Here is a 26,590-nt window from a genome sequence, read left to right on the forward strand (position 1 = left end):
TTAATGGAAATCTGTACCTCACTTCTATTCATAAATCCTCTGTTTTTCTGAGAATTATTTTTATTTAATCTATTTGGTTGTTTGTGTTAGCTTTTTTTAAACTAATGATCTTTCTTTTGTTGTTATTGTTCAGGATGGGGTTATACTGAGTAAAATTTATTCAGCAATTTAACAGGAACAGAGAGACCAGCGTAAGGAGCATGCAATAGATAAGCTGCATTTGCTGAGTGGGGAAAAGTCACATGAGGGCAGATACTATTTATACTGTTCTGCTGCTTAAAGTTTATGCTAATGGCACTGACTTGCTGTTTTGATGATAACTTTATCCAGGACATCAAAATGGCACGTAAATGTTAGCAAATCAAAAGCTACCAGTAATGACAGTTTCTGAAAGGGCACTTTTTTAATGACCATTCTGGGATCCTATGCATATAGCTGCAAAATGCGCCTGGCGTTTTCATATAAAGAGCACGGCTAGCTTCTAGTAAAACCACAACGGCAAAAGCTGGGGAAGTACTTTGAGCAAACTTCACCTGTGAAGCAAGATCAATTAGGTTAAGGAGCTGAAACCCATAAAATAATGAAGGAAGTAATAACTGCAACTAGAGATGACAGCTGTTTCTTCTATTTTGGTCTTTAGCAGTCTCTAATGTTGTCAAGTGACAGGAGGACTCCATGCTGCTGATGCAAAAATAAAATTTGGATTTTACTTTTACATCAGATGCAAAAGTAAAATTTGGATGGTATTTTACATCAGGGAGGGATTAATGTTGCATTTTGCCAAATATTTCAGATTGAGTAATTCTCCTCTTCTTTTTTCTTTCTCCAGTTTCCTCCCATTGCAAGGAGTGGAGTGCCAGCTGGTTAATCACACTCTGCTCCACTGGTGGCTTTGTCTAGTAGTGCCTGACACGGTGGCTGTAGAACCATAACTGGAACTTTCTGGCAAAATTTCCAGTTATCACATCTTGCTCCATGGCAATAAAGTTGGGAATGCTAACAGATATAGGCTGGTAGCATTTTCAGTACTGCTTTATTAGTCCTGGCTTCGTTTAGACGACACACTGGGTGGTATTCCAGTAGCTGGTTTATATTGGTATTGCTCTGGCTGAGAAAGATATATCACCTGTAGAACGAATAAAAAATCCTACACAAAATAAAAAAAGAAAAATCTGAATCCTGTTTGCACACCTTTTCCTTTAGGAAAAAAAGCAAGCAAAGTAGAATGTAAGGCATCATTATAACATTAAAGAACATTTGATGCCCACATACAAACCTGAACACATTTGAAACATCCTTCTTTTTCCACTGTATGTCACATATTTACTCCCTTTTCCTTTCTTTATTACTAAGGAAATGAGAACATTTGCATGAAAACAAGAGCTTAGATTCTTAAAAGTTTGTCTATTGCTCCTTATATTTTCCTGCTCTGAAGGGACTGGAGCCTTCTGTAGAGGGTACCATAATTGCTTCCAACCCAACGAGCTGTGATGAATAAGAAGCAGGAACTTTTAAACAAAGACCCCGTTTTCATGCAAATATTCTCAGTAATAAAGCATAGAGTAAAAGAAATATGTAAAGTTATGTTTTGCAGAACTGCTACTTAAAGCAAAGCAGCTTCGTAGAACAAAGCTGAGACTGAATTTTTCTAACTGCAGCAGGGGAAAGTGAGTTTGTGTATTTTCCATAAGAGATTCCAAATGTCTCCAAACAAGATGGAATATAACTCAATATTATTCTCATCAGCAACATCAACATCAGCCTGTGTGAAAAGATCCTAACCGCAATTATGGCACAATTCTCCCGTTTCTTTATAAACCCAGGAATACACAGCCTCTTTCCCCAAAAAACTTAGCAATCTATTATGTTTGTACAATCCATCTCCGAGTCATTGCTTTGGTCTACCGCATCTTAATTTTCCAAACTCAGCCATAACTGGCCAAAACCTACTGAAAAAAAATAAATCAGGATTGAAAACAACAGAGAATTTGTAAGAAACATTTATATTCGACAGTAATGAATAGTTCAGGCTTTGCTTCATGATAGCTCACTCAGTAGACAGATCAAAGACCAGGAGGTGTTCATTTACTTGCAGTTTTCATACATTAGGACCACCAAGTATCCACCTCTCTAGTTTCTGATCTTCTAAACAGCAAACTCCTTGGAGTTATTATTAAGAACAACTTTCTAGAGCTGTCTTTTGCCATTAATATTAGTAGGTGGAACAGTGGCTGTTTCCTCCTTGTGGAAGCCGTGTCACAGTGGAGTCCTACCGCTCCAAATGTAATGAGGTGACTGATCATCCAGTTGCTTGGGGGGTTTTGTCACACCCCCGAGACCAAAAGAAGACTGCACAAACAAGCCCATGCGGTGTGTGAACACTGACTTCTGCCTCCGCAAGCCTTAGGGCTGGCAGTGCTCATTGTTGCTGCCGTCACCGGGCTGTAGAGGACGTGACAAAAGACTTCCACTGAAATTGTCTCCATAAGAGAGGAAAAGTGCTAGTAGGTATTCAGTTCAAAGTAAATCATTTGGAGTTGCGGCTTCTTTATCCCTCAGCGCATCTTCTCTCAGTTCAGCAAAGAAGGCTTTTGGTCTGCACAGAAAGCAGACTTTCCATCGTAACTCATGCACATGGCAAGTCAGGAGTGTCACAATAATTTTTCTAACTATGTTGGTGAAAAAAAACCCCAACAAGAAACAGAAAATTTTTACCCTCAAAGGCTACGTTTAACCATCCAACACCCCCATATCAAGCACTGTGCTGAAATACTATGGTGCATGTTTTCTGAACGCTCCTCTTTGGCAGAAGTCAGATGATAGATTTCAGCCAAAAGCCTTCTGCTTTTTTCAGCAAGTTTTAAAGACTTTAAAGTGTCTTCTCAGTTTTTTCTATGGACTCAGTGCTATGGCACAGCAGCATTGTAATTTCATCTAGTAACACTGGTAACTTCAATGAGAGACATCAGGCCCCGTTCTGCTTAAGTCTTCACTTTCTATTGCCAGTGGACTTCTTAAAGCTGATTAATTCAAAAAATACAATATTTATAACTTATTCACGATTTATTTTAAACCTCTTTCACAGCCTGATGCACATGAGGCAATTTAAATCGCCAAAACTCTGTTTTGCAACTAACATTTTATTACACTGAATGGAAAAGTTCACACATCTGTTGGTGTTGTATTGTTTCGGCTGGCTGCAGAGCAAACAATCCTGCAAGGCACAGATTTGGCATGGGAAAGCTGTCTCCAAACCAGGGGACAGAAACTTTCAATTTTCTGACAAAGGCAAGCAAGTTCTGCAGAATGCAGAAGAGCCTCAGTCCATGGTATCAAAGGACTGACACAGCCCCTTTCCCCAAGGATGCTAAAGGAGATTCTTCAAGTTCAGCCGATAATGAGGTACCTCTAGAAGTCTTGGCAGAAGAAGAATTTGTGCAAGTTCTTTTCATTGCAAGGAGATTCCAGTCTTTGTTATTAAACCCTGTTAATTCTGATACCAAAAACCAGCCCAGAATGGTGAATCTAACCTCACACAATTTTCCTTACTTAAGTATAATCTTATGGTACTAATTTTAGAACCTCAGATTACTTGAAAACTGGGGATTAAAAATTTGCATTCTAAACTCACCATATAAATTCTGCTCAAGTTACTAAAGATATATATGTATGGACATATGTAATGAGTGTAGGTTATACAAATATATCCTACAATGTACATTTATATAAAAGTGAAGTCATGTACCATGCCAATTGACCATATTTAAATCCCAAATTCTTCATGGTAAGCATAGTTTTTGTGTCCTATACTGATTGATTGCCTGGCATGGTGGGATTCCAGAATGCTCCTAGGACTTCTGCCCAGGTAATTAATAGAAGCAGTAATAAAATGTCCATGCCTCTCAACAAAAATTACTAACTCTGAAACAAAGAAACAAATGCAGCTGAGTTAAATATTATGGTAGTTTCTAGTCTCTATCCCCACTCCACACCACAGTTGGTTTTCACCTTTTTTTTTTAACTTTCTCTCCTGTCATTAAATAGTTTGAAAAAATAATGAGTATTTCTGTTTGTTTTTTTTTTTTTTAAGGCATGATCCAAACTCAATTGAATTTAAGAATTTGTCTCTGCTGAAAAGGCATATGGTTCTTTACATGATCAAAAGCAGTACTCCTGGATATGGAAATATTTTCTGATAGACTAAAGTGCTCCTGCAATATTATTTCAAGCACTTCACTCATCCATGATATAACTGTCTGTATCACCACTTGTGACTACATCACATCTTCCTTCCCCCCCTTGCTTTTGTGAGCTTACTTTAGATTCAGGCATAGCACGATATCAGTGTCATGTGGAAGTTGCCGAGACCCTCAGCATGAGGTTGGTTTGAGAACAATTATCTGACAGGATTGTTTAGCAGTGCAGCCCAATCTATGTTATGACCCTTTTTCTAAATGTAGATAGAGTGGCACATTAAAGCAATGTTACATCTCATAAAGCCTGCTGGGTGAGGGTTCAGCAAGGTTCCCTTCATTCCCTTCTGCACAGCAGTTCCTTTGTTACTGCCTCTCCTCCAGATCCTGTGATGGAAGGGAGTCCTGCGCTCCTCGAACACTAAAACAGGGCTGCCAAGATAATTTACAGACCCTGACACCCATAAAAAGTCTCAGGCCTCCTTGGATTATCTGTAAGTCCTGCTCTTCTCTGCCCATTGTCCCAGTTTGTCCTCTCAGATTTTACAGATGCCAGGAAAGGTTTTGGCTACACCAACATCCTTCAGCCTGCTGCTTTTAAACAAGTCTTCTCCTGGCTTTGCTTGTATCTGTGACAGTTTTTCTAGACAGAAAGCAGAAAAACAAAGAGTAAACATAGGACGAGAGGGAGAGGGAGAGGGAGAGGGAGAGGGAGAGGGAGAGGGAGAGGGAGAGGGAGAGGGAGAGGGAGAGGGAGAGGGAGAGGGAGAGGGAGAGGGAGAGGGAGAGGGAGAGGAGCAGCAGTGATTCATGCAAGTCAGGTCAGGCAGAGAGATGGGGGCCGGGTTGACATGCCCACGTGTGGGGCCGGCTTGGTGATCCAGCGCAGCCTGGCTGGCTGTGTGAGGAAGGGCTTCTCCCGGCTCTCTTAGCACCTTCCATTTCTGCAAGAGAAATCCAGCTTTGGTGTAAACAGCTCTGCTGGCACTGCAGCCCATGACAGCCTTTTCCTGCGGGATGCAAAGTGGTGAAAGCGGAGAGTGCTCATCACTGCCCAAGCCTGGGCAGCTCAAATCCACTTTGCGCCGGCTCTTTCCAGGCCCTGAGTGACAGGAAATCCCGGCACGGACGAGATTTCTGCAGAGGACACCGAGTTAAAGCTTGGGAACCCCGCAGCCCCCTCATTTCTGGGCAACTGAAGATAAAAGGACACGTCCTTAGGCTTCATCCCATTTTAGCCTCCCCTTCCACCCAACAGCCGCAAGACAAACACTGAACCGGGAGCCGGCCGCCACTGGCGAGGGAGCATGGCGCGCTGCCCCGCCGCCCGTGGTGCGGTGCGGTGCCGCCGCTCCGGCCGGCCGAGCCCCCGCCCGGCCCCAGCCCGCGGCTGCGACCCCCGGAGCTGGCCGGCCTGGCTTGCGCGGAGAGTCGCGGAAGCGACAGGAGATACGGGGAGCGCTGGAGGCGGATGTCCCGGTGGGGGTGCGGCTCCTCCGCTCCGCCGGGGGAGGCGGCCGCCGCGAAGGGGCTTCGCTCTCCGTTTCCAAGGGGAAGCCCGGCCCAGCGGCAGCCACGTGTCCCCGCAGGGATTCCTGCCGGTCCGCTGCAGCCCCGCCGGCCGGTGCGCCGCAAAGTGCGCGCTGCCGCCGCTCCTCCCCTGCTCCGGCAGCGGCTGCGGCGTGCGCGGGCTGGCGGTGCGGACGCGGGGGTGGACGTCCGCCGGGGGCGCGGAGGCCGCCAGTCCCCCGCCCCGGGCCTGGGCGCGTTTCTTGCTCCAATAAGCAGTAATTAGGTCCTAAGCTAATGATGTGTCAGCTGATCCGCTCGCTCCGTCTGCGGACGGGGAGAGGGGGGGGCTGCACCCGGAGACATCGCCATGGAAACGCTGCCCTCGCCTCTTCCCCCTCCCGCCCTCCCCCCCTCCCGCCCTGGCGTCCCGCGACCGGGCCCGCACCGGCCCCCGCGCCCCACCGCGCCTGCGGAGGCGGGGGCGCCGCGCTCGCCATCCCGACATGGGACAGCGCTGCCCGTCACCGCGCCGCGCCGCCGTCGCCACAGAAACTTTTGTCCCGGCGGCCAATCAGGGCGCGGGGGGGGGGCGCGGAGCGGCGCTGGGCCCGGCCCGGTGCGCCGCCGCCGCCGCCAGCCCGCCGCGGAGCGCAGCGCAGCACAGCGCGGGGAGCGGCGCGGCGGAGCGGAGCGGCACGTCCGTGCGCAGCCCTCGGCGCGCAGCCCGCGGCCGGGCCCGGGTCGCACGCGTGCCCCAGCCGCGGAGGTGCCGGCTGCGGGCGGGGGCGCGGAGCCGGGCGCTGGATGGCGGAGGCGCGGGCGGGCGCGGCCGCGGAGAGGCGACGAGAGGGAGCGCCGCCGCGGCGCCTTTGCCCCCGCGGAGGGGTGTCCTGCTTGGCGCGGCGGGGGAGACCGGGGAGAGCGCGGACATCTCCGGCGTGAACTGAAACTGTGGCAAAGGGAGGGGGAAAAAAAAATCAAGATTGCTTTTTTTTTTCTTCTTATTCCCCCTTTAAAAAAAGGGGGGTTTGCTCAGCATCCGCACGCAAACTTACTTGAATACCTTGTAGCCAGTTTAGCCCAGAGACCAAACAGAGACCAAAGGATACCCCGCATCCGAGGAGTCCTACATGTGTGAGCACCATCGTTACACTGGCAGAGCGACCGAGAGCCGCCTCCTTTCCTTTACCAACATCCTCCTGGGACTGATCTCTCTTCTGGTCCAATATCCGAGCCTATCGCCTATATATCTGGTTTGCCTTTTTAATTTTTTTTTTCTCTCCATCTGCTGGGATTGCTAAGTGAATAAATAGAGGAAAATTCCTAAAAGGGCATCTGAAAATTCGCAGACCTCACAGACCTTTTTTTTTTTTTAATTTAAAAATATGTACTTAAAACGTGGATCGGATGTATTAAGCTTAGAAAATAGCAGGTAAGAACTTTCTTTCTTTCCCGTACCTTCATGCCCAGAGCGGGGATATCTAAAGCAAAGCCGCCCAGCCTTGGAATAAAGGGGGAGCAAAGAGACCAGTTTGCCCTTCAGTGCTTCCTCCATCCTGCGCGGCGGGGCGGCTTGGGGGAGAGGCACAGCCCGCCAGGACAGAGACAGCCTTTCGAGAAGGCAAGCGAGGGCTGCCGGGGCGGAGGAGGCTGGGCTTTTTTTTTCCTTCTTTCCTTTTTTTTTTTTTCTTCACCTGCACTATCCAGGGTGAATCCGGGTGCAGCTGATGTATAGAAAAGAAGAAGGATCCGAGTCAATATTTTCTTTTCACTTCGCTAAGCCGAGGGATAGGATTTTAATTATTTATCCACTCGAACCCTCTCCGGGTAAGACGCTGCTGGAGCCAGTGGGATAGTCCTGCCTTGCACAATTATTAAAGAGACTGATCACGTACAGTGGAAGGATAAGAGGAGCCTCCATCAGACCCATTTTGCCTCCTGTGGAAAAAAAAAAAAAAAAAGGAGAACATTGCCACACTATTGAATTGATTGCTGCCCCCCTCACCCATCCCCCTCCCGGCCCCCCCACGCCCCCGAACCACCACCACCACCACCACAACAACAAAAAAAATCCGCTGGGATCTGCCTGCACCGGGACCTCCTTCGCTCCGGCTCGGAGGTGGATGCATTTTTCATGAGCGCTGGGTGAACAGGTGCAAAGTGCGGCGGGGCGGCCTGGCCCCGCACCCCGGCCCGCTTCGGGGCGGTGTGTGCGTGTGTCCGTGTGTGCGTGTGTGTCTGTGTGTCCGTGTGTGTGTGCGCCCCGGCGTGTGCATGTGTGCGTGTGTGTACTAGGAGATTATGGAGAGCAGCGACCGGGACATGTACCGCCAGTTTCAAGACTGGTGTCTCAGGACTTACGGGGACTCAGGAAAAACCAAGACGGTGACCCGTAAAAAATACGACCGGATCGTCCAGCTCCTGAACGGCTCCGAGTCGAGCTCCACGGATAATGCCAAATTCAAATTCTGGGTCAAATCTAAAGGCTTCCAGCTCGGCAACCCGGACGAGGTCAGTGGTGGTGCTGGAGGAGGGAAGCAAGTGCTGTACGTGCCAGTCAAAACCACGGTTAGTAGAGAATTGTCTTCCTTGTTCTATGTCGGCCGCTGCAGCCCGCCCCGGGAGCGAGAGGCACAGGGGGAGCCGCAGCCACAGTTGGCTCCTTCCTCCCTCTTCCCCCAAGTCATCATCACCATGTTGCGTTTGCCTGTCACATTATACACCGCCGAGGTCTTTGTGGGTCCTTTTATTTAAAGCGATCGTGCGCACAACACACCCTGCCGGGTCGGTCTCGTTCTCCTCCTCGTCCTCCCCTCCTCGTTTCCCCGTCCCCCCCTGGGCCGCCGCGGCGGGGTTGGGGTGGGCTATTGTCCCGCCGCCGCAGCTCCGGCCATTGTGCCGGGCCCTGCCGCCCCGGGCAGCGGCCCCCGCCACCGGCGGGGCTGATCGATAGCGCACGGGGGTAGCCTTGCCTGGCACAAAGCCAAGCGTGGCGCCGGGCGGTGATCTGGGGGGGGTTTCCCCGGGATATCGTGGTGGTTTTGTTTTTTTTTTTTTTTAATATATATTTAAATTATTATTATCGCGCAGCCCTTGAGCCGCCGAGCGGCACCAACGTGCCTGGCTGGCTGTGAAGCGCCGGCTGCGATAGGAACGGCGGCGAGGAGAGGGGAGGATGCTCAACAAAGGGTCCGCATGACGGAGGGCTGGGTGTTATTTTGTTCCTCTGGCTGGGCTTGCACGGGTCTCGCAGCCGTCAGGCTTAAAACTCGATTCGATGCTCCAGGGTAGCGGGGCAGTCCCCGGCAGGCGCTGGTCTGACAGCGGGAGAGCTATTATGCTTGGTGGTGGCAGAAGCGACAGATTTGCCTATTTAAGAAGATGGGGACTGTTGGCTGCAAGTAGGTTTTGCCTATTGAACTCTCTTAATGTATCATTATGCTTTCTTCTTATGCTCTGGGTCACGCAAGCTAAGCTGCTTTTGTCTGTGCCTGGGGCGGGTGGGGAGGGGGAGCCGAGAAAGGAAACCCGGCAATTAAAAATGTTCCTGGCTGGGCATTTGGTTTGGATGTGCAATATTCTCTTTGGTGAGGTGTGGATTTTTTTTTCTTTTTTTTAAATTATTACTATTATTATTATTATTTTTGGTGGCAGCTTATTCTGACCTAACGGGAAGGTTGCTGGGTGGCGCAGCAAAGGGGGCTTCTTGGAAAGTATTCTGGGTTGGGTTGTGACGTAGGCTGCCAGGGAAATCTGCCTCTCTCTGCCTCACTGAAGTCACAAACCTGGGCATTCCCGGGGGCTGGCTTATGTTTGCCCCCTTGTCATCACCACTGTCATGGTTGTGAGGAGGCAGAGGTGGGAAATTAATTTTAAGGAATTTACAAATATGAAGATTGAAAGTGAAAGAGAAGCTCTGCACAGAGTTTGCTCCCTCTCTATGGTTTTTATCCACCAAAGTGTTCTAGGTCCGCCTATAGATTCAGGTTATGTGGCAGATTTCTATTCTACAATTAGATGACTGATCACTAATCTCTGACCCCAGCAGGTACTGTAGATATAATTTATAATGAAAACATTGTCTAAAGCAGAAGGCTCTAATTAGGTCAGTATTTTTTAATATCTCTTCTGCTTACTGGAATAATAATTTTGGAGAGCCAGTAGGCATGATCTTTTATTCCTAAGAATATCCTTTACACTGCAAGTTCAAAACTGTAGGCAAATTCAGTATTTTTTTTAAAATTGCATTGACGATGCTACTAAATAAAAAGGCTAACCTTAATTTTACAAGATGGAATTTAAGAGTTAAGTGCTGTTCTGGGCCTCTGAAAGACAAGACTCAGTGATGATCAGCTTGTCTGTTTTCTGTCACCTTTGCTAGGCTATGAGAGCCTGGAGTCCCACCTAGCATCCCCTCTTCTATTTTATTTTCAGTTCAAATCACAGAAAATGTTCTCATTTTTTTCCTCCAGAGATTTCAGTCAGAGATTGATTGCCTTGCTGGTCTTACCTTTGTTTACCTGGGGGAATCACCCTCAACTGTGAATGTCTCTATATGTCCCTATATACATTTTCATATTCATATTCATTTCTATATTCATATAGAAGTAACTATCTTAAGCCACCAAGCAGGCATCCTAATGAAATAAGAACGCCTGCCAATAAAATCAAGAAAGGAAAGTTAGCACGACCTATCTGTAAGCAATTGCTGAATATCTATGCACTATTTGAATAATGACATACAGACCATTATGGAAAAGGTCTTGCATGTAAATAAAATTTCCTCCTGCTGGCTAACAAAACTCTGTTGTCCAACATAAATGAGAAAAGTTGATACTCTGCACTCTCATACAACAGCCAGCTCTGAGAAACAAATGCCACCGCCCTAACCCATGAATCTGGTGTCACTACCCCATCTCCAAAGGCAGAGGAGTATCTAAGTAGACCTGTGGGATGGCAATGGTTTGTAGGAGCTATTGCCACGGGCAGGGCCAGCCCCTGCCAGGTGCTGAAGGCTCTGAAAAACCTGTGTGACACAATGGGGATGCAGCCCCTGGCCTGGAGAAAGCCAGTGGCAAAGCTCCTATTGACTTCAGGAAGGCCTGAGCTTTCACCCAGCCAGGAAAGACAAGTTAGAGGGGAAAAGATTGGATTTTTAGCAGACCGCAATTGTTGATAAGCCCTAGAAGCCCATTGTCTCATTTCTTTAACTCTTACTAATTATTTAAGAGTTTATTAATTTATAGGGATTTAGAAAGATCCCCGCGGGCTGTACTTTTTTTTTCCTCCTCACTGTTATCCCATACATTTGAGCTTGTCCAGTCCACAGAAAGAGCCACAAACAGTAACAGATCTGCAAATGGTGAATCCCTTCCTCATCTTCTCCTTTTTCTTGTCCATCACTTGATCTCACCCTAGGTAAAAGTAATTTAAATTTAAAATTAATCACTGCTGGCAGCATGAGCACTCCCTCTGCAGTGACAGGATGGATGAAATTACAAGTTGGACTCTACAGTCACAAGCTGGTCAAAAATAAGCAAATATTCAAATACTTCATTAGGAATTATTCTCTCCTTGAAGCTTTAAGACTTGCTGCTCAGCTTTGCTGTCAGCCAGAGAGATTTGCTCCTGATGGTGCTGTAATCCACTGCTGCTGGTAATTAGACATCATTACTGCTGCGTTAAAGGGAAAGAGAGAAGGAGAGAGGACAGGCTGGGGCTAATTAACTACTTGATTCTAATGAAAGAAAGAGAGCCTGATAGCAACTGGGAGGTTGCACCGGAACAGGCTAGATGTACAACACAGACTTAATTGAAGCAGGGGTGTCTTGCACTCTCACAGTAGTTGAAGCTTGGTCTACTTTCATATTCTGTGGGCAGTAGCGCATGAGGTATCATTCATGTTTTCCCTTGCCTGGTTGGTAACTAGCTCAAAATCACAGCCCTCTCTTCAATATCAAGTTTAAGCATGCCAGCAAAGAGAACACATAGAGGATTATTTGCTGGCTTGATCTGGTTTATGTGTATGGTCTCCTCAAGAGCAACAGGAACAAATCAATTTCTGAATGGTCACATCCCTCTGTGGCCTAGGAGATGTGCTTTTGGTCACCAAGCAACAACATCCCCTGCAAAACAGCCATTTTAGGTCCACAGTGGGACAACCCACAGTAAGGCATTTCTATCTGCTACCCAGTTTCTCGCTTCTGCAACTTTTCAGATTGCTACTGTTATCATGGTAGGTTTTCTTTAATTAAGCCCAAACTTCACTTTATGAAAATATTGAAATTATGCCTAGCCTAGACACATAGTATAATTCTGTTAGGCCAACAAATATGCGAAACAGCTGACAGTATCGACTTTTACTGGTTAGTACTCACAATCCATAAGGATGTGTGAAACTAACATTTCTAGTATAATATCTTTTCTGATTGTATACAGGATTTTTATGGTGGATTTTTTTCTGTGTATTTTCTTCATAGTTCTTTAACTGGAACTATTTATCAATTGACAATTTGAAATTTATTTTCACTGCTTTTCTTTGTCTTGCTTGATGTTGCCCTTAGACACAACTATGGCTCCTAAAATGGTTCTTGTTTTAAAAGTAAGTTACAAAATAATGGCCCAGGGTGAATCGGCCCATTCTAATCAGAACATTCCTTTAAAAAAGAAGGGCCAAGATGACTGCGGGATATGTCTCAAATATAGAATTTACACAGTATCAGCAAACTAACAGAATATAATCTTAAAGGCCAAGTTCAGATTGCTTTTATGTCATTATTAATTTGCAATGACTCCACTGACTTTATGAAACCACAAGCCTTATGTGTGATTTTTTCTGTGTCTCCTTTTATATTTTCCAGTTGTAAGCATAGCGTGATCTTTCTTTCAGAAACCAAATTTTCTTCAGATTAGTTAAATGTGTAGATCCTCCAGGAGGATCCGGTACCTCTTGGATTGCCGCTAGCAGACCAGTGAGGCTCTACAGGTGCAGGGCTGTACTACTGAATCTGATTACAGGATTTAGGGCTTAAAATTATAGGCCACTCAGTTCTATGGAACCGGCTATATCACAGCCTACCTCTTGTTCTTTTAGTGATGAAGAATAATAGATGGACTGATGAGTTTATAGTTTGTATGATTTTATATAAATTACTTCAGTTATGAACAATAGAAAAAACAGATCACAGTATAAATAAATTATATGTGAAAATATGATGCTTTAAATTATCTTACAGTTTAAATTTTTCATTATTTTAGGGCATTTTATAGCAATCTGAAGCTTGCTTCTTTGCATTTCTCCCCATTTCTTGTAGCCATCAATACAAAAAATAGAAGTTCGTCTAATATATATTGGTAGCTCTGTAGCCTACTGAACTGCCAACACATAATGGCACTAAGTGCCTCAGAAAGGTGATGCTGAGGGTGAGCTGTAATTTATCCCAAGGTACAGTTCTTTGGTAGTTTACAGTCCTGTTAAATGCACCTTCCAGGCTCAGAAGCGGTGTTTGAGCCCTGCTGTACCCATCCCATTTTAACTGCCCACCACATGTTCCTTAACCCCTGTTCAGGTCTGCAGAGCTTTGTATCCTCCCATTACCCGCAGCCTCTGCCCTGCTGTTTGCAGACCTCACGATGGACTCGGTGAAGGGGCATGCTGGTGAATCAGAGAGATGGTGCTGGAAAATGGTCATAGCAGATGGAAAAAAACTGGTTTAGTTGGTAACTCTTAATGCAGGCATTCAGTGAAGTGTTCGTGAATAAAGAGAATAACTCTATCCTGAAATACAAAAATGTTAGAGTGGCCGTATGTAAGATGCCATCTCTACATGCATGTGTGCGAGAGAGGCAATGGGAAACGAGGATCTGAGATTTCTTGGTAACAATGTTGACCTAGAGTTTTCTGAAGAAACATGAGCCAAAGAGAGCAAATTTTTAAAGCGGGAACATTTTAAAGTGCTGCTTCTGTAAAGCTAGAAATGGTTATCGTTACTTTAGAAACATTTAATAGGGTGTAGGAATACCCTAATGAAACCTCCTGCTGACATATCCATGCCAGGCATATAACAAAGCAGGATGACAAATTCAATGCTGTCCCCAGTAAAGGCAAGGCTCATGGCTTGAAAGCCCGAACCTTCCCAGAGATCCAAAATAAAACCTCCCAGGTTAATTTTCATGCTGCTGTGAGCCTTTGCTGAGAAGACCAAGGTGACAGTGAACTTGGTTCTTCAGTGTCTTTACCCTCAGCCTCTTGTCGGTGAAGCTGTGTTGGGTTCAGTCACAACGCAGCATGGTGGGGACTGCAGCTCAGGCACTTCAGCCCCGGTTTTCTTCAGAGGTACTGCAGGTTGTTTCTGTGGCTACACAGCTACGTGAGCAGTGAGGAGTAAGCAGGCATTTGCCAGCAGGTTGGAGCTAAAGTGGGCTGATAGGCATCACTACAGCATAACAGGACTTTTTCTGATGTTTTTATGGAGACTGTTTCTTTCCCTAACTTTTGAGGTGATCACCATTGTTGTTGTTTAACCCTCTAGACAGACAGGAGACACAATCCAGGGAGACAACACACATATATACACAGAAAGACGCCATGCAGAGAGGGCTTATCATGAACACAGGCCCTTGTGAGAAGGTGGCTACTCCTAATGCTGGATGAATGTGGGAGTTAATGATTCAAATTTCATTTTACACTACAGAAATAAATTAAAATTGGCTGACATTGAGCTGTGAGTTTTGGTCTGCTGTGGATGGGAGACAACAAGCAGCTGTTGAGTTTGGTCTGAAAGAAGCTATTTGAGTCCTGATATTTCCCCATATGCAGGATACACCTGTTGAGAGTTTGCTGGTAAAAGAGGAATAAAACAATCAGGGCAAATGTTGAAGAGGGATATAAATAAGGTAGATGTGGAGAAAGATCATGAGATGGTGTGGCAGGGACCCTTATCCAGGAGTATCCTACCAGATTCCACAGCCTCCCATGCACCATGGAGCATCACAGGAATCTTTTGTTCCTTGTTGAGTAGGTTGGCCCTGATCAACACAGCCTCCAAAATGAGTAGAGCTTTCCAGAACATAAAAGATGTTTTGATCTTGTATATGTCATTTTAAACCTGACATAAGCCTCTCTGACTTCAGAAAACTCAGGAGATACTGGCTGGTGCATGAGAGTTGTTTGCATTGTCCTACAGCAGCAGTGAAAGTGATCCTGTAGCTTTCTTAAATTACCTTTTTGTTCTATTTAAATAGATGAGCCTCAAAACCTTACATTTCCACTAGCAAGGTGTTTTTTAATGGTTTAGAAACATAAAATGTCCAGGTAGGCATTGCAAATATTCAGGAATGATTTGCTACAAGTTACAGCATTGAGCATTCCTGGATGCAAATGGATTTTCTTACCGATGATCAACTTTATTGCAGATAGTTGTGCAGGCTTCTAACTGCTTATTCAATAACTCTCTAAGCTGCAAAACCTGACACTTACTATGTGCATCTGCAGGGATTAAAGCTAGTTGATGAAATTGAATTGTAGGCTTTGAACCATTTAGTTGTGTATGTGGATACTCTTCAACTTAAGGGGGTATCTGTAGGGAACATTTTACTTAATAAATCTGATCTATGTCAGAGTTAACCTCAAGTAAAGAATTTTTTCAGAAATAAATATTCTGTATAGACTTGGAAGGACAATTTTTATTAAATGGCCTACTTGAGCCTAGGATGAAACTCATTCAAGCTTTTTCACTTGAGAGCCTGTAATTAAGCTCCTCTGGGAAATGAAAGGTTATATACATTATATTGCCAGTAAGATCTGTGTATCTGGAAGTTCTATAAATTTTGTTGCCCCCAAGTTTTTTAATACAAGAAGACATGGATGTGATAACATTTTGACTGTACTTAAGAAAATTTAGGAGGTGAGATCTCTTGCACTTAAATGACTTATATGACTCTAACTCACTACTGCACTATTTTTAAACATGCACATCTTACGATTGCTCTCTGTTGCCTCTAGACTTTTGCATACCACTACCAATACTGCCAGGTGGACTTCGTAGAAAACTTTTGTTCAAAGCAGATTCAGAGCTGAAGTAGCTGCCACTAAATCATGACCCATCTATAGGGTAAAGCAGCATCGTGTTGGCATGTGGGAAATCAAACTTGTGAATGGACTAATGCTCACTACCCTGAGTTGACACAAGCTGAGTAACAAGCAAGTAGTTCTACAAGTATTTAGATACACTCAGAGAAGAACAGCACTGGTATGGGCAGAGATTTCAGCAGACAGGAAAGACAAGGAGCATAAAAAGCTTTCCCAGAACTTCATTTTTCAGCATATATCTCTTCTGTTGTGGGCGATGAGGAAATACCTGTCCTGCATGTACATTTTTCAGGTGATGAAACTGAGGAATGGTCAGAAACAGAGGAAAAAAAAAAAGAGATGATGGCAAATCAAGATATTAAATTACAGTGTGTCACTGGGACTAATACAAATCCAAGAAGAAAGAATCTAACAATGAAGTAACTAAAGTATTATTCAAATATATCACTTGCCACTATATATGTCAATAATACTGGAGGATGGCCAAAAATGTACTAGAAAGAGGAAGAAAAAAGGTGGTAAAGATAGTTCATAGAAATGACAGACCAGTGAACCATATTTCAACAGCAGAAACAAAAATCAATATGAAAATCATTAAAAATTGGGTTGCTAAGTGTCAATATCAACTATACCTTGTTGCTGTAACTAGTTTGGGTTTTGTAAGGGTTAATTATGTTCCTCTAACCTGTCATGTTCAGAAGGCTTTTAAATAATTTTCAGGTGAAAATTCGATTTTTACTTCCTTTTGAAATGAAACCAATCTGATACTGATTTTACTAAAGCAGGGTTGAAACTTTGGCTATGATGACAAATTAAAGCTAATGAAGAGTTGGGAAGCCATAGGAGGCATTTGAAAGCAATACAAATGCAGCCCAATGTGTATATATAGACACACACAGGTATATATGTATACATATATAAACATGAAACTTGGACAAATGAAGGGGTTTCAACACCAAACAGAAATGCAAATTAACTAGGTTAAACAAATCAAGGAAGAATTGAGAGGGAAAATAGAAATAACCTTAACAAAGGGAAAAATGCAGAAATCGTGGCAGGCAGAATTGCCTGTAGACCATTGCCATATATTTTACATTTTATGCCATTGTGACATTAGTTTTTTGAAGAGGAAAGGAAGAATTCAAGCTTTTCAATCACATTTAAAAGGTATAGAATTAGTAGAGCATTTCAAGGGGAAATTTAGGAATAATTTCAAATAAATCAATAAGTGTATCTTCAATAAGCATAGCAGGGACAACAAAAATCAGCATTAGGAAAAATACAGAGAATAATATTGAAAACTTATCCGTCTCATTAATTAAATGGTATATCCTTGCCTTTAGTAACATGCTTAGTGTATTTACCTCATCTCTAAAAGGTTATGACAGATGAAAGGTCCAGAGAAGGTAACTAAGATAATTAAAGCAAAGGGGTACTTGCAAGAGAAATATATTTCAGTGGTTACAGCACCCAGAAAGATTAACATTAAGTGAAAGTGCACAGTAGAAAACAGACATGTAAAGAGGTAGAAGCTGAAAGAAATGGTGTGGTGTAAATGCTCATGAACAGCAGAGAGAGAAAAATCAGCAGCCACCCTTTTTAATTCTATCCTATGTCCTAAGACTTTTGACAACCATCTCAAACGGTAAATTCAAAGCTAGGGCATTGTTTTATAACCTGTAGTGTTGGGAATGGAAAGTCTGCCTTGCAGCCCCTAGAGAAACTCTGATTGAGCATCTACTGGGGTTAGTCACGTTCCAGCCCACACAGTCAACACAAGGAAAGACTTGTGGAGCGTGGTGAAATCCCAGTATCTTCCCATCCCCTTCCCCTTTGTCCTGAATTTTACTGTTGCTAGTGATCTGAGTCTTCATGCTCTTGTTTCATGAATAGATTATTATTAATAATTTTTAAGTATGTGTTCTTAAGTTGGCTGAAGCTATAGCAGAAGAAGATAATCCAGTCATTATTGCACAATGCAACTGGATGCACTGTATTTTGTTTAGAGATTTATTTGTCTACTTACTAATTACTGAGCTCTGAAATGTCTTGATTCCCTTGGAGACCATGACTAGATGGTTCCTTGGTCAGTTTGACTGTAGCGGTTTCTATGGCTTGTTGCTGTTGTGATATTCCTTGTCCGAAAGAAGGAAGCAGATCAAGTTTCTGAGCTCTGGCACTATCCTAATGTGGACCAGTGCATGAGATTACTGTGATTTACACAGAGCGTTTGCAATGAGCGACCTCCGTTTTCCAATTTATTTCACTCGTGATGAGGATTAACGTGATGTTTTCACCTCTGTATTAATGTCTACTTGTGTTAGCTTTTTTTTTTTTGTGTGTGTGTGTATATTTGTTGCAACTATTACGAAAATCTTACTATGGTGGGAAGAAAAAGAGCAGCAGAATTACCAGAGAATTAATTGCAAATATGAGAGGCAATTAGCTCATAAAATGATGACAATTTCTGGAAGACTTTGCTTTTGACCAGTCTCACCAGCAATTGTGGCATATATATAATTAGATGACCTGTCCCATTGCATTTCTCAAGAAACTACAGTGGAAAAAGTGGAAAAGAAAAAAGAATGTAAATTGTTCTTTTCTCCCTTAATCTAGACATAGCCATTTTTTTAATGACATCTTTTGATATAGTTTCTATTTTTATATTCTGAGAGTTCAGCAGAGCCCCACAGCCATAGTTGCCATAATACTGAAGTATTTCATTTGTAGCAAGCAAACAGCTCAGCCTTCTTTTAATGAGTGCTGTATTCTAATTCTGGGCATCTGTCTAAAACCTGTACTTCAGATAGACCACATCTATTTACCTCTTTTTCTCTCAGTTTGGGACTATGCAACAAGGAGATAAGGTAGTGAGTTGCACATGGATGCTGCAGCAAAAAACAGAACTTCTCAAAAAGACCTATATTGTAAGCTCATTGGACTTCGGCCCTGCTTTTATGGAAAACCTACACAAATCCTCTGCTGTGTTTTACCACTGCACAAGGCCTGGTTATCATTGTTTTGGTGTAACTGGGAGCTGAACTGGGCATATGGTGAGCTTTCAAGGAGTTAAATTTGCATCAAAGCAAATAACAAAGCAATATAAAATAAGCTAGGTCTAGAGCTGAATAAAATTGGTTAAAATAAAACTACTTTCTTCCTTTTTAATTGATCTTTTATATCGCAAATTCTACTATTATTCTCTTTAAATCAGCCCAATTTTGGCAAGATACATCAGACTTTGGGGAAACTGTGGAACTGAAAAGATTGTTTTCCCTATATTCCTAATTGAAACCTCCGTTTTCAACTTGAACCAAAAGGACTGCTTTCAAAAACTGAGTAGGAAAAAGCATTCTTAAATTGGCGAAAGCAGGTCAAATTTTATTAACGGCAATGAGTAGAACATTTTAATTAATAGAATTCTAATGAACTATGTATTTTCTGCTACTTAGCATTGAGCTTTAATGAATTTACAGGTAACTACCAGATTTCTTTTAGAAATTTAATTCTTAATAAATGTAAAGTCAGGAAAATTTTCACATGTACAGACTTCAAGAATTTTAACAAATTTGCATTGTCACGGTTGCTGTAATTTGAAAGCAGGCAAATAAACAAAGTACAATATAGATGGTTATATGAAAATATTTTAAAGTGCATTAGTACTTTGCTTAATAGCTCAAAAGAGTAAATGAACAGACCTACAAAAGAGCTGGAAAACTGTAGCTGTAGAAAGCAGGAAGGAGTCAAGCTGGTGAAATCAGCGAGGCTTTGAAGGACCAGTTCTGTCATCCTAATTTGCAGTGGATGAAATCTCCTGGGACAGGACCAGCAGAAGGTCTGTGAATCATGTTTTTGGCACAAAGATTGTGCCCGTGTTTGGAAGACACAATGCTGTCGTTGAGTGGTGCTTAGGCTTTATCATAGCCAGTGCCCAGGGGAGGAGTCCACCCACAGAGCATCCACCATGTGCACTCAATACCCCCATCAGCTGGTATCAGTGACTGGGTGGAGGTGACTGAATTCTCCATAGGATACATTCAGATGAAGGGGTTTTTTCATTAGTAAACAATAATTTACCTGTAACTGCTATCCAGGTTTTGCTGCAATGTATTCCAGTGTGCTGGACCAGTGCTTTGTAAGTGTATAGACATGTTTATAAAATGTGTAAGAATATCTAGAAAGGCTTAATCATAGCAAGGCCAAATTCAGCTGTAAAATAATACTGGGAGCACCCTGTTGCTTTGGTTATTATCTGCTGCAGTGCCAAAGTTGCCCTTGTCACAATGCACTGTACAGACAGCTCTTCATTGTAGTAATCTACATATTCTGATTGTTTAGGGAGGGAAAAAACAAACGTCCTTTAAATTCTCCTTATATTTAAGTTGCTTAAAAGTGCATCTCTCATCCTTTTCCCTTCCCAACATATACAACACATGCACCTGTCCTCAGCTGAGGTTTTTTGCTTGTTTTTAAGTATTCTCCCTTCTTTGTGGATATTGCATTAGGACATCTGCCATGGGGAGAATCCAGATCTCTTTCCCTTTTCCTTGGCCTTTTGAAATGTATTTGCATTAGAGAGATCCTGCTTCTAGTAAGACTGGAAGAAAGGTGAGATGAGAGAACAAATGGAGTAAAGTGTTAAAGCCAATCAAGTATAAACAAACTGGGGCCTAATAGCTCCATGGGAGCGGATCCTAAAGCAAAAAAAGTCAGCTTTGGTAGAGGCTGGGCTAAGTGAAATAAGCCCAGAAAATACATATCAGACATTTCACAATAGTAATCATAATAAAGCTAGTGAAGTAAACCAGGTAAAAGAAGGCTGATGCTTCCTGTTAATTTGGTAATAGAACTACTAATCTTCAAAACCAGTATGAAGGCACCTAAGGGTATCTGTTGGCCAACTATAAACACAGAACCACCTTAAGATATTAACTACCTAACAATTAAAATTGCCTGGAAAATGTGAGGAAGATGAAACATGATTTTTTTGGGGGGCATTTTTCATGGGAATTTTATTTCAGCAAAATTTGGAACAAATTCTATGTCTATTCCTCTACAATTATTTCAAATTGGAGTTTATTAGTCAACATTGAATTTAATGAGTGTCACAGCATGATATAGCAGAAAGTAGCTACGCAGAACTTCGCTAGACACTAAAAAGATTGTTGTTATCCAAATAGGCAAATAACTAATATAGATACACCTCGCAATTTGAACTTGAATGTGTTCGCCATTGTGTCAAAGCCCCAATATCTATTTGATGGCCGTAGCACTGTGCGTTTTCTTCAGTCCTTGTCATTTGTCTTTGCTGCTGCAGATTATTATTTACTAATAAGCGGATAACCATTTTCTTTCCTGGTGTTGCCTTTATTTCTAGACCTCAAGGCCTGCCATTTCTCATTTTGAATTCCAATCCAATGGCAGGTACCAATATTCAAATGTGTATTACCTATGGGCAGTAGGATCAGCCTGTTTGTGCAACATCAATTGAACTGAACCACTCACTGTGCAGTCTGCATTTTAATATTTTTAATATTTCTTTGGAAAGCACACTATTCTGGTGAGCAACCAAATGCAGTCTAAGCTGCACATAGAGGAGGTCTACAAATGGGTTTCTAAATGTAGGCTTTTGTAAAATAATAATAATAAAAAACCCACAACGAAAAACAAACAACCCTCCCAAAAGAAAAAAACAAACCAAACGCCCCCCCCCCAAAAAAAAACCAACAACAAAACCCCACCAAAACTAAAAACCACAAAACCCAAACCAACCAAACACAAACAATAAAAACTCAAAAAACCCATGAAACTGGAGAATCTATTCAGTCCAATCCACCCGCAACCATCTGGAGCAATAAGTTATCTGCCTTATTTATCTAAACAAAACTTTGGACACGACATGACCAGAAATGAGGTGAATAAGTTGAGCTGAAATAATTTCTACATTAATCTTTTAAAATGTTCAAGGCCGATTTTAACAACTACAGAATGACATTACCATAATAATGTGAAATAGACCATTTTAAAGGCAAAAACCTGTTCCCACCGAAGTCAATAGCAAAATCCCACTGACTACAATAGTAGTGGGATTGGTCGGCTAAGTAGCAAACCATGCTTTAAAAAAATCAATACTTCAATTTTACAAGGTAATACGGATAGCAGTACAGTTGCCTATTATCAAACCCCATAGTCTGCAGATTTTATCTCTCTAATAATACCGAGGTTCAGCGCCTATCTTATGAATCATTGAGGGGAAAGACATAAAGCCATTTCAAAGCATTTCCCTGCCCCTAGCTGGGAAAGCTCTCCAGAGGCAGGATGCGCTGCACCGGTCCTGCCTCCATCAGTGCCGCGCAGGAAGGATTTCTCTGAATTGAATGACTGCTTCACTCCGAAAAAAAAAAAAGCATTAATCGCTCTGGATCTTGCTGTAGCATTCGGTGCTCAGAACTTCAGTTCCAGCTCTTAGTACATGTAAACAATAAACAGAAATGCCCCGAAATGGGTCAGCTTTTCAACTCAAACCAAACCACAAAAAAATACTGGCGACATTTATTTTTATTTTGCGTTTTCCTTCTACGTTTCAAGCATTGCAGTGTTGTGGTTCGAAATAAGAGCTATTTCCCATGCGTTCATCTTTACACAAAGGATATACATAGACTTCCACAGAAATAGAGACAGACTTCGGGGAAGGGGCTGAATTTTTCCTCAGCGGCAGCACGGGAGCAGCCAGACCACTCGTTATTTTTTATTCCCTGGTATAAAACCATCCCTTGCAAATACAGAGGGTTTTCTGGTTCCCTCCGCTCCGGGGCACGCTGTACCCCAAAAATCTGTGCGAGATGGGAGCCGAAGCGGCGAGGAGCCGCCTCTGTGTGTCCCTCCTGCCCCTGGGGCTGCGGTGCGGGGGGCGGCGGGCCGGGGTGACCGTGACTCCATCGGACATAATGAGCGCAGCGGTGCCGCAGCCGGCAGACATCACCCTCCCCCCTCCCTCTGCAGCCATATGGTGCCGTAAACAACCGCCGCGCCGCGCGGGGCTGAGGTTTTGTTGTTGTTTGGTGGTGGTTCCCCCTGTCCCCGCTGCTGCGCAGCCCGCGGGTGTGTCCCGAGGGAGCCGGCCGGAGCGCCTCTCCCCGGGCGCACCTCGGCGGGGCCGCACGGGCCATCTGCCGGAGCCGCCCCGGGGGCCTAAGTCCCTCGGTTCGAGGCCGCCCCGCGGGAGGCAGCCCGGGCCGCCCCGCCAGCTGGGTGCGGGGGCTGCCCTGGGGGGCGAGGAGGGGGCCGGGGAGAGGGCAGCGCCACCGCCCGTTCCCTCCAGCTCCCCCTCAGCCCAGTGCTGGCTCTGCCGCCGCTGCGGCTCCATTAATTGATTCAGGGCCTGGGCTGGCATTGAGGGCACGGGGGAGGGGGGAACGGGGAGAGGGTGCGGCTGTGCCGCCATCGCCTCCCCCCGCCTGTTCCTATGGCAACAGTGGGATACCTCCGGGACACACATGCAGGCACACACGCACCCGCTGCTCACTCCCACTCGCGGAAGGGAGCGGGGGATGGCGGGGGGGCTCGGCCGGCCACGGCCACCGCGCCCTCCGCACCGTCCCCCCGCGCCGCGCCGTTCCCATGGCGACGGGGCTGCGGCAGCACCTGTGCGGCTCCCGCCCGGCCAGCGCCCCCTCGCCCGCCGCCACCCCCCGCCGCAGCCCGGGCTGCCCCCCGCGGGGGCCGGCTGCCTGCGAGCCTGCGCCAGCCCTCCAGAGAAAGCGCTGCTGGCGGAGAGAGACCCGCCCCGGCCCGCAGCCGCCATCCCAAGGGCCGCCGGTTAAACGTGCGTGCGGCTGGTAGCGTGGGGTGAAATGGCAGCTCCGGTGTGTTTTCAGCGCAGCGAATGCCCTGTGCCTGCCCAGCGTGGTTGCCCCTGGCACTGGTAGCACCCAGAATAACGCTGGCGCTGGAGGCAGGTGGGTGATCCCCGCCCTTGCCCGGAGCAGCCGTGTGGGTGGGTTCCTGCACCATCCTGCCCTCTCCCTGCAGAGGGTGGGTGCTGCCGTGGAGATGCAGCAGTATGGCTGGTACCCATTTAATCAGGGCGGGCCCGGACACCCGCAGCGTGCTTGTGCTATGGTCCTTCAACCCGTGGACATCACAGGCCTCCTGGTGTGGCTCAGGGAAACCCTTGTCTTTGGAAACAAGCTTCGAGTCTAAGTAAACTCACCGTACCGTGACGTGATGCCACATGAGACCCTGCTGGCTGATGTAGGGCTGCCCAGCGGCACCACAGCTACAAATACTTGCTGTGAATAGTGACATGTTGTGGTTGGTGTGATTCGAGGTGGAGGGAATGGAAATGAAACCCCGTGGTGCTGTCATTGCTGGTGTTCACCCTCTATTTCTGCTTTTGCCAGACCCCAGCACTTGAGACACCTCTTGCTTACCAGCCCTGGTGTTCTCTTACTGTATGTATGTAGCTATATGGTATGTAGCATAGCGTATAGCTACAGCTATCCCTGAAAAGTAGCATTGCTTAACTTTTGGCCCTCAAGGTGCTGAAGTGGCTACTAGAGGCAATAAAAATGTTTGCATATGGTTATGAAGTGAAAGTGTGGTCTTGGGTCCCTGGTGTGCAAATATCAAGCTGATACATTTTGAAGCCAGGTCTCTCCCTCTGAAGGAGTCCTGTGGGTCTTCTTCTGTGTGGCTGAATGTAGCAGCCCAGGAATTGGGAAGAGGGGGTGGATAAGAGGAATGTCCGTAGCCTCAGGTACTAGAAGAAGTTTCTCCTTCAGCCATAATATGAGAAAAGTATTTTTTATCAGCTTCATTAAATGCTGGTTTGTGTGTAATTGAATATAGCTGGAGGACTCCTGTTGTCTTCAACAGAACACAACTGAGACCTAAAAAGATAGTAAAATACCTGATCAATAATAAGATCATCCATGAAAATAAAAATTGAATTCCTTTGTGAAAAACTAACCACAAAAACCGCATCTGTATTCTGAAGATATTAATGTAGAAAAGAGCAGGAAGGTTTCTCTTTCTTTATAGAAGTTGAAGTAGCTTAAAAATAGCGTGTTATCAACTGTTACACTTTCATTGTGAGTCCCATGGTGTGTGCCATTTTTTCTTGAAAAAATCCATCTTCAGTCAAATGTTTCTGAAAATTCTACTTCTGTGTTAAAAAAAATCAAACAAAAATAACTAATAAACCGTATAGCTGTATATAAGAGATTGTCAGTCTTAGCAAAAACTCCCTGTCAGTTCTCAAAGTCTCTCAAGGACCATGGGTATTTAATTATCAGCCTTTTGACTGATAAGTATATAAAATACTAGTGGTTAGTGTGGTTCTGGAGGCTGATACTGTTGATTTATAAACAAGGAATGGTCTTGCAGGCTGCTGTCTGAGAACTTTCACTTTAAACTCTGCAAATGTCCCAAGTGGACCTGTAGACTTAGTTAGAAACCAGGAAACTGTGTTTTTTTTCCTAAATCATAAGTTTTTTCAGACTGATTTAGTGATTTACCATACACTATTTCATTCATTCAAATATCAGTTGAATAATTCTTAAAGGGATCAATATAAAAGAGGAGAAAACAAAGGATATAAATTCAGCAGAATCCTTTCAACATCATGCTTCGTAAGCTCTTTGAAGAAAATTTCAGAAGGTGCTCAAAATAACAAAAACAGACTAAAATTTAATTACAGAGATAGGAACACTGAATATGTCTTCAAATATATAAAGCTCGGCTGCATAATAGGGGAGTGTAGAAGCTTCAGTTTCTGAAGTTCAGAAATCAGATTGTAAAAGCTTAATATGAAAAAAACCCTGCATGAGTGTGCTGTACCATAAAGCATCTGAAGAAGTAGAGCATTCTAGTGAATGGCTTGCTGAAGATCATATTTCCCAGGTGACATCTCACCACAACCACGAGGCATTCCTTTTGCTGCAACGCAGGAGCATTGGGAGGATCAAATGTGAAAGCAACATCAATGCTGTTATTTCTTGGCCCCATAATTCTAAAAGGTTGACTTTTGTGGGGACAAAATGCAAAATAAGTTGTTACAATACCTACAGCATCAATAACTCAAAAGAAATAGTTTAGAGAGTTTCTGTAGCTTGAGTATACGTAGCATTGGTTTAGTTGATCATAATGGTTCTTTCTAAACCATTATGATCATCACCACCATTGAAAGCAGCATGACCAGCAGGTTGAGGGAGGTGATTCTGCCCCTCTGCTCTGGTGAGACCTCACCTGGATTTCCATGTCCAGCTCTGGAGCCCTCAGCACAGGAAAGACATAGACCTGTTAGAGATGATCCAGAGAAGGCCACCAAGATGATCACAGGGATGGAACACCTCTCTTGTGAGGACAGCCTGAGAGCTGGGGTTGTTCAGCCTGGAGAAGAGAAGGCTCCGAGAAGACCTTATTGTGGACTTTCAATATGTTATATAAGGGAGGCTTATAAGAAAGACGGAAAGAGACTTTTTTATCAAGGCATGGAGTGACTGGATAAGGGGCAGTGATATTAAACTGAGACTAGATTTAGACTGGACATATGGAAGAAATTTTTTTATTATGAGAGTGGTGAAATACTGGCACAGGTTGCCCAGAGAAGTTGTGGATGCTCTGGAAGTGTTCAGGGCCAGGTTTGACGGGGCTTTGAGCAATCTGGTCTAGTGGAAGGTGTCCCTGCCCATGGCAGGGGAGTTGGAACTAGATGATCTTTAAGGTGCCTTTCAACCCAAAACATTCTGTCATTTTATGATTCTGTCTTTGTAACTCACAATACCCAATATAA

The 26,590-nt window shown here is 44.3% G+C and overlaps 1 protein-coding gene across 4 annotated transcripts in view; it reads left to right on the top strand.

The window, feature by feature from the left end:
• Window positions 1-6,469: 6,469 nt before the first annotated feature.
• The window catches only part of NOL4 (nucleolar protein 4), a 193,959-nt gene continuing 173,838 nt past the window's right edge, over window positions 6,470-26,590 (top strand). The window contains exon 1 of one of the 4 annotated variants that reach the window (XM_065830303.2): window positions 6,470-8,273. In XM_065830303.2, coding sequence (XP_065686375.1) covers window positions 8,007-8,273 — 267 coding nt within the window. In that variant the 5' untranslated portion in view covers window positions 6,470-8,006. Of the gene's footprint in view, window positions 8,274-8,792; window positions 9,107-26,590 lie in introns of those variants that run through there. The other 3 variants (XM_065830302.2, XM_065830301.2, XM_065830304.2) reach the window with 3 other exon arrangements.

Source organism: Patagioenas fasciata, chromosome 2, assembly GCF_037038585.1.
Source record: "Patagioenas fasciata isolate bPatFas1 chromosome 2, bPatFas1.hap1, whole genome shotgun sequence".
Classification (NCBI taxonomy): Eukaryota; Metazoa; Chordata; class Aves; order Columbiformes; family Columbidae; genus Patagioenas; species Patagioenas fasciata.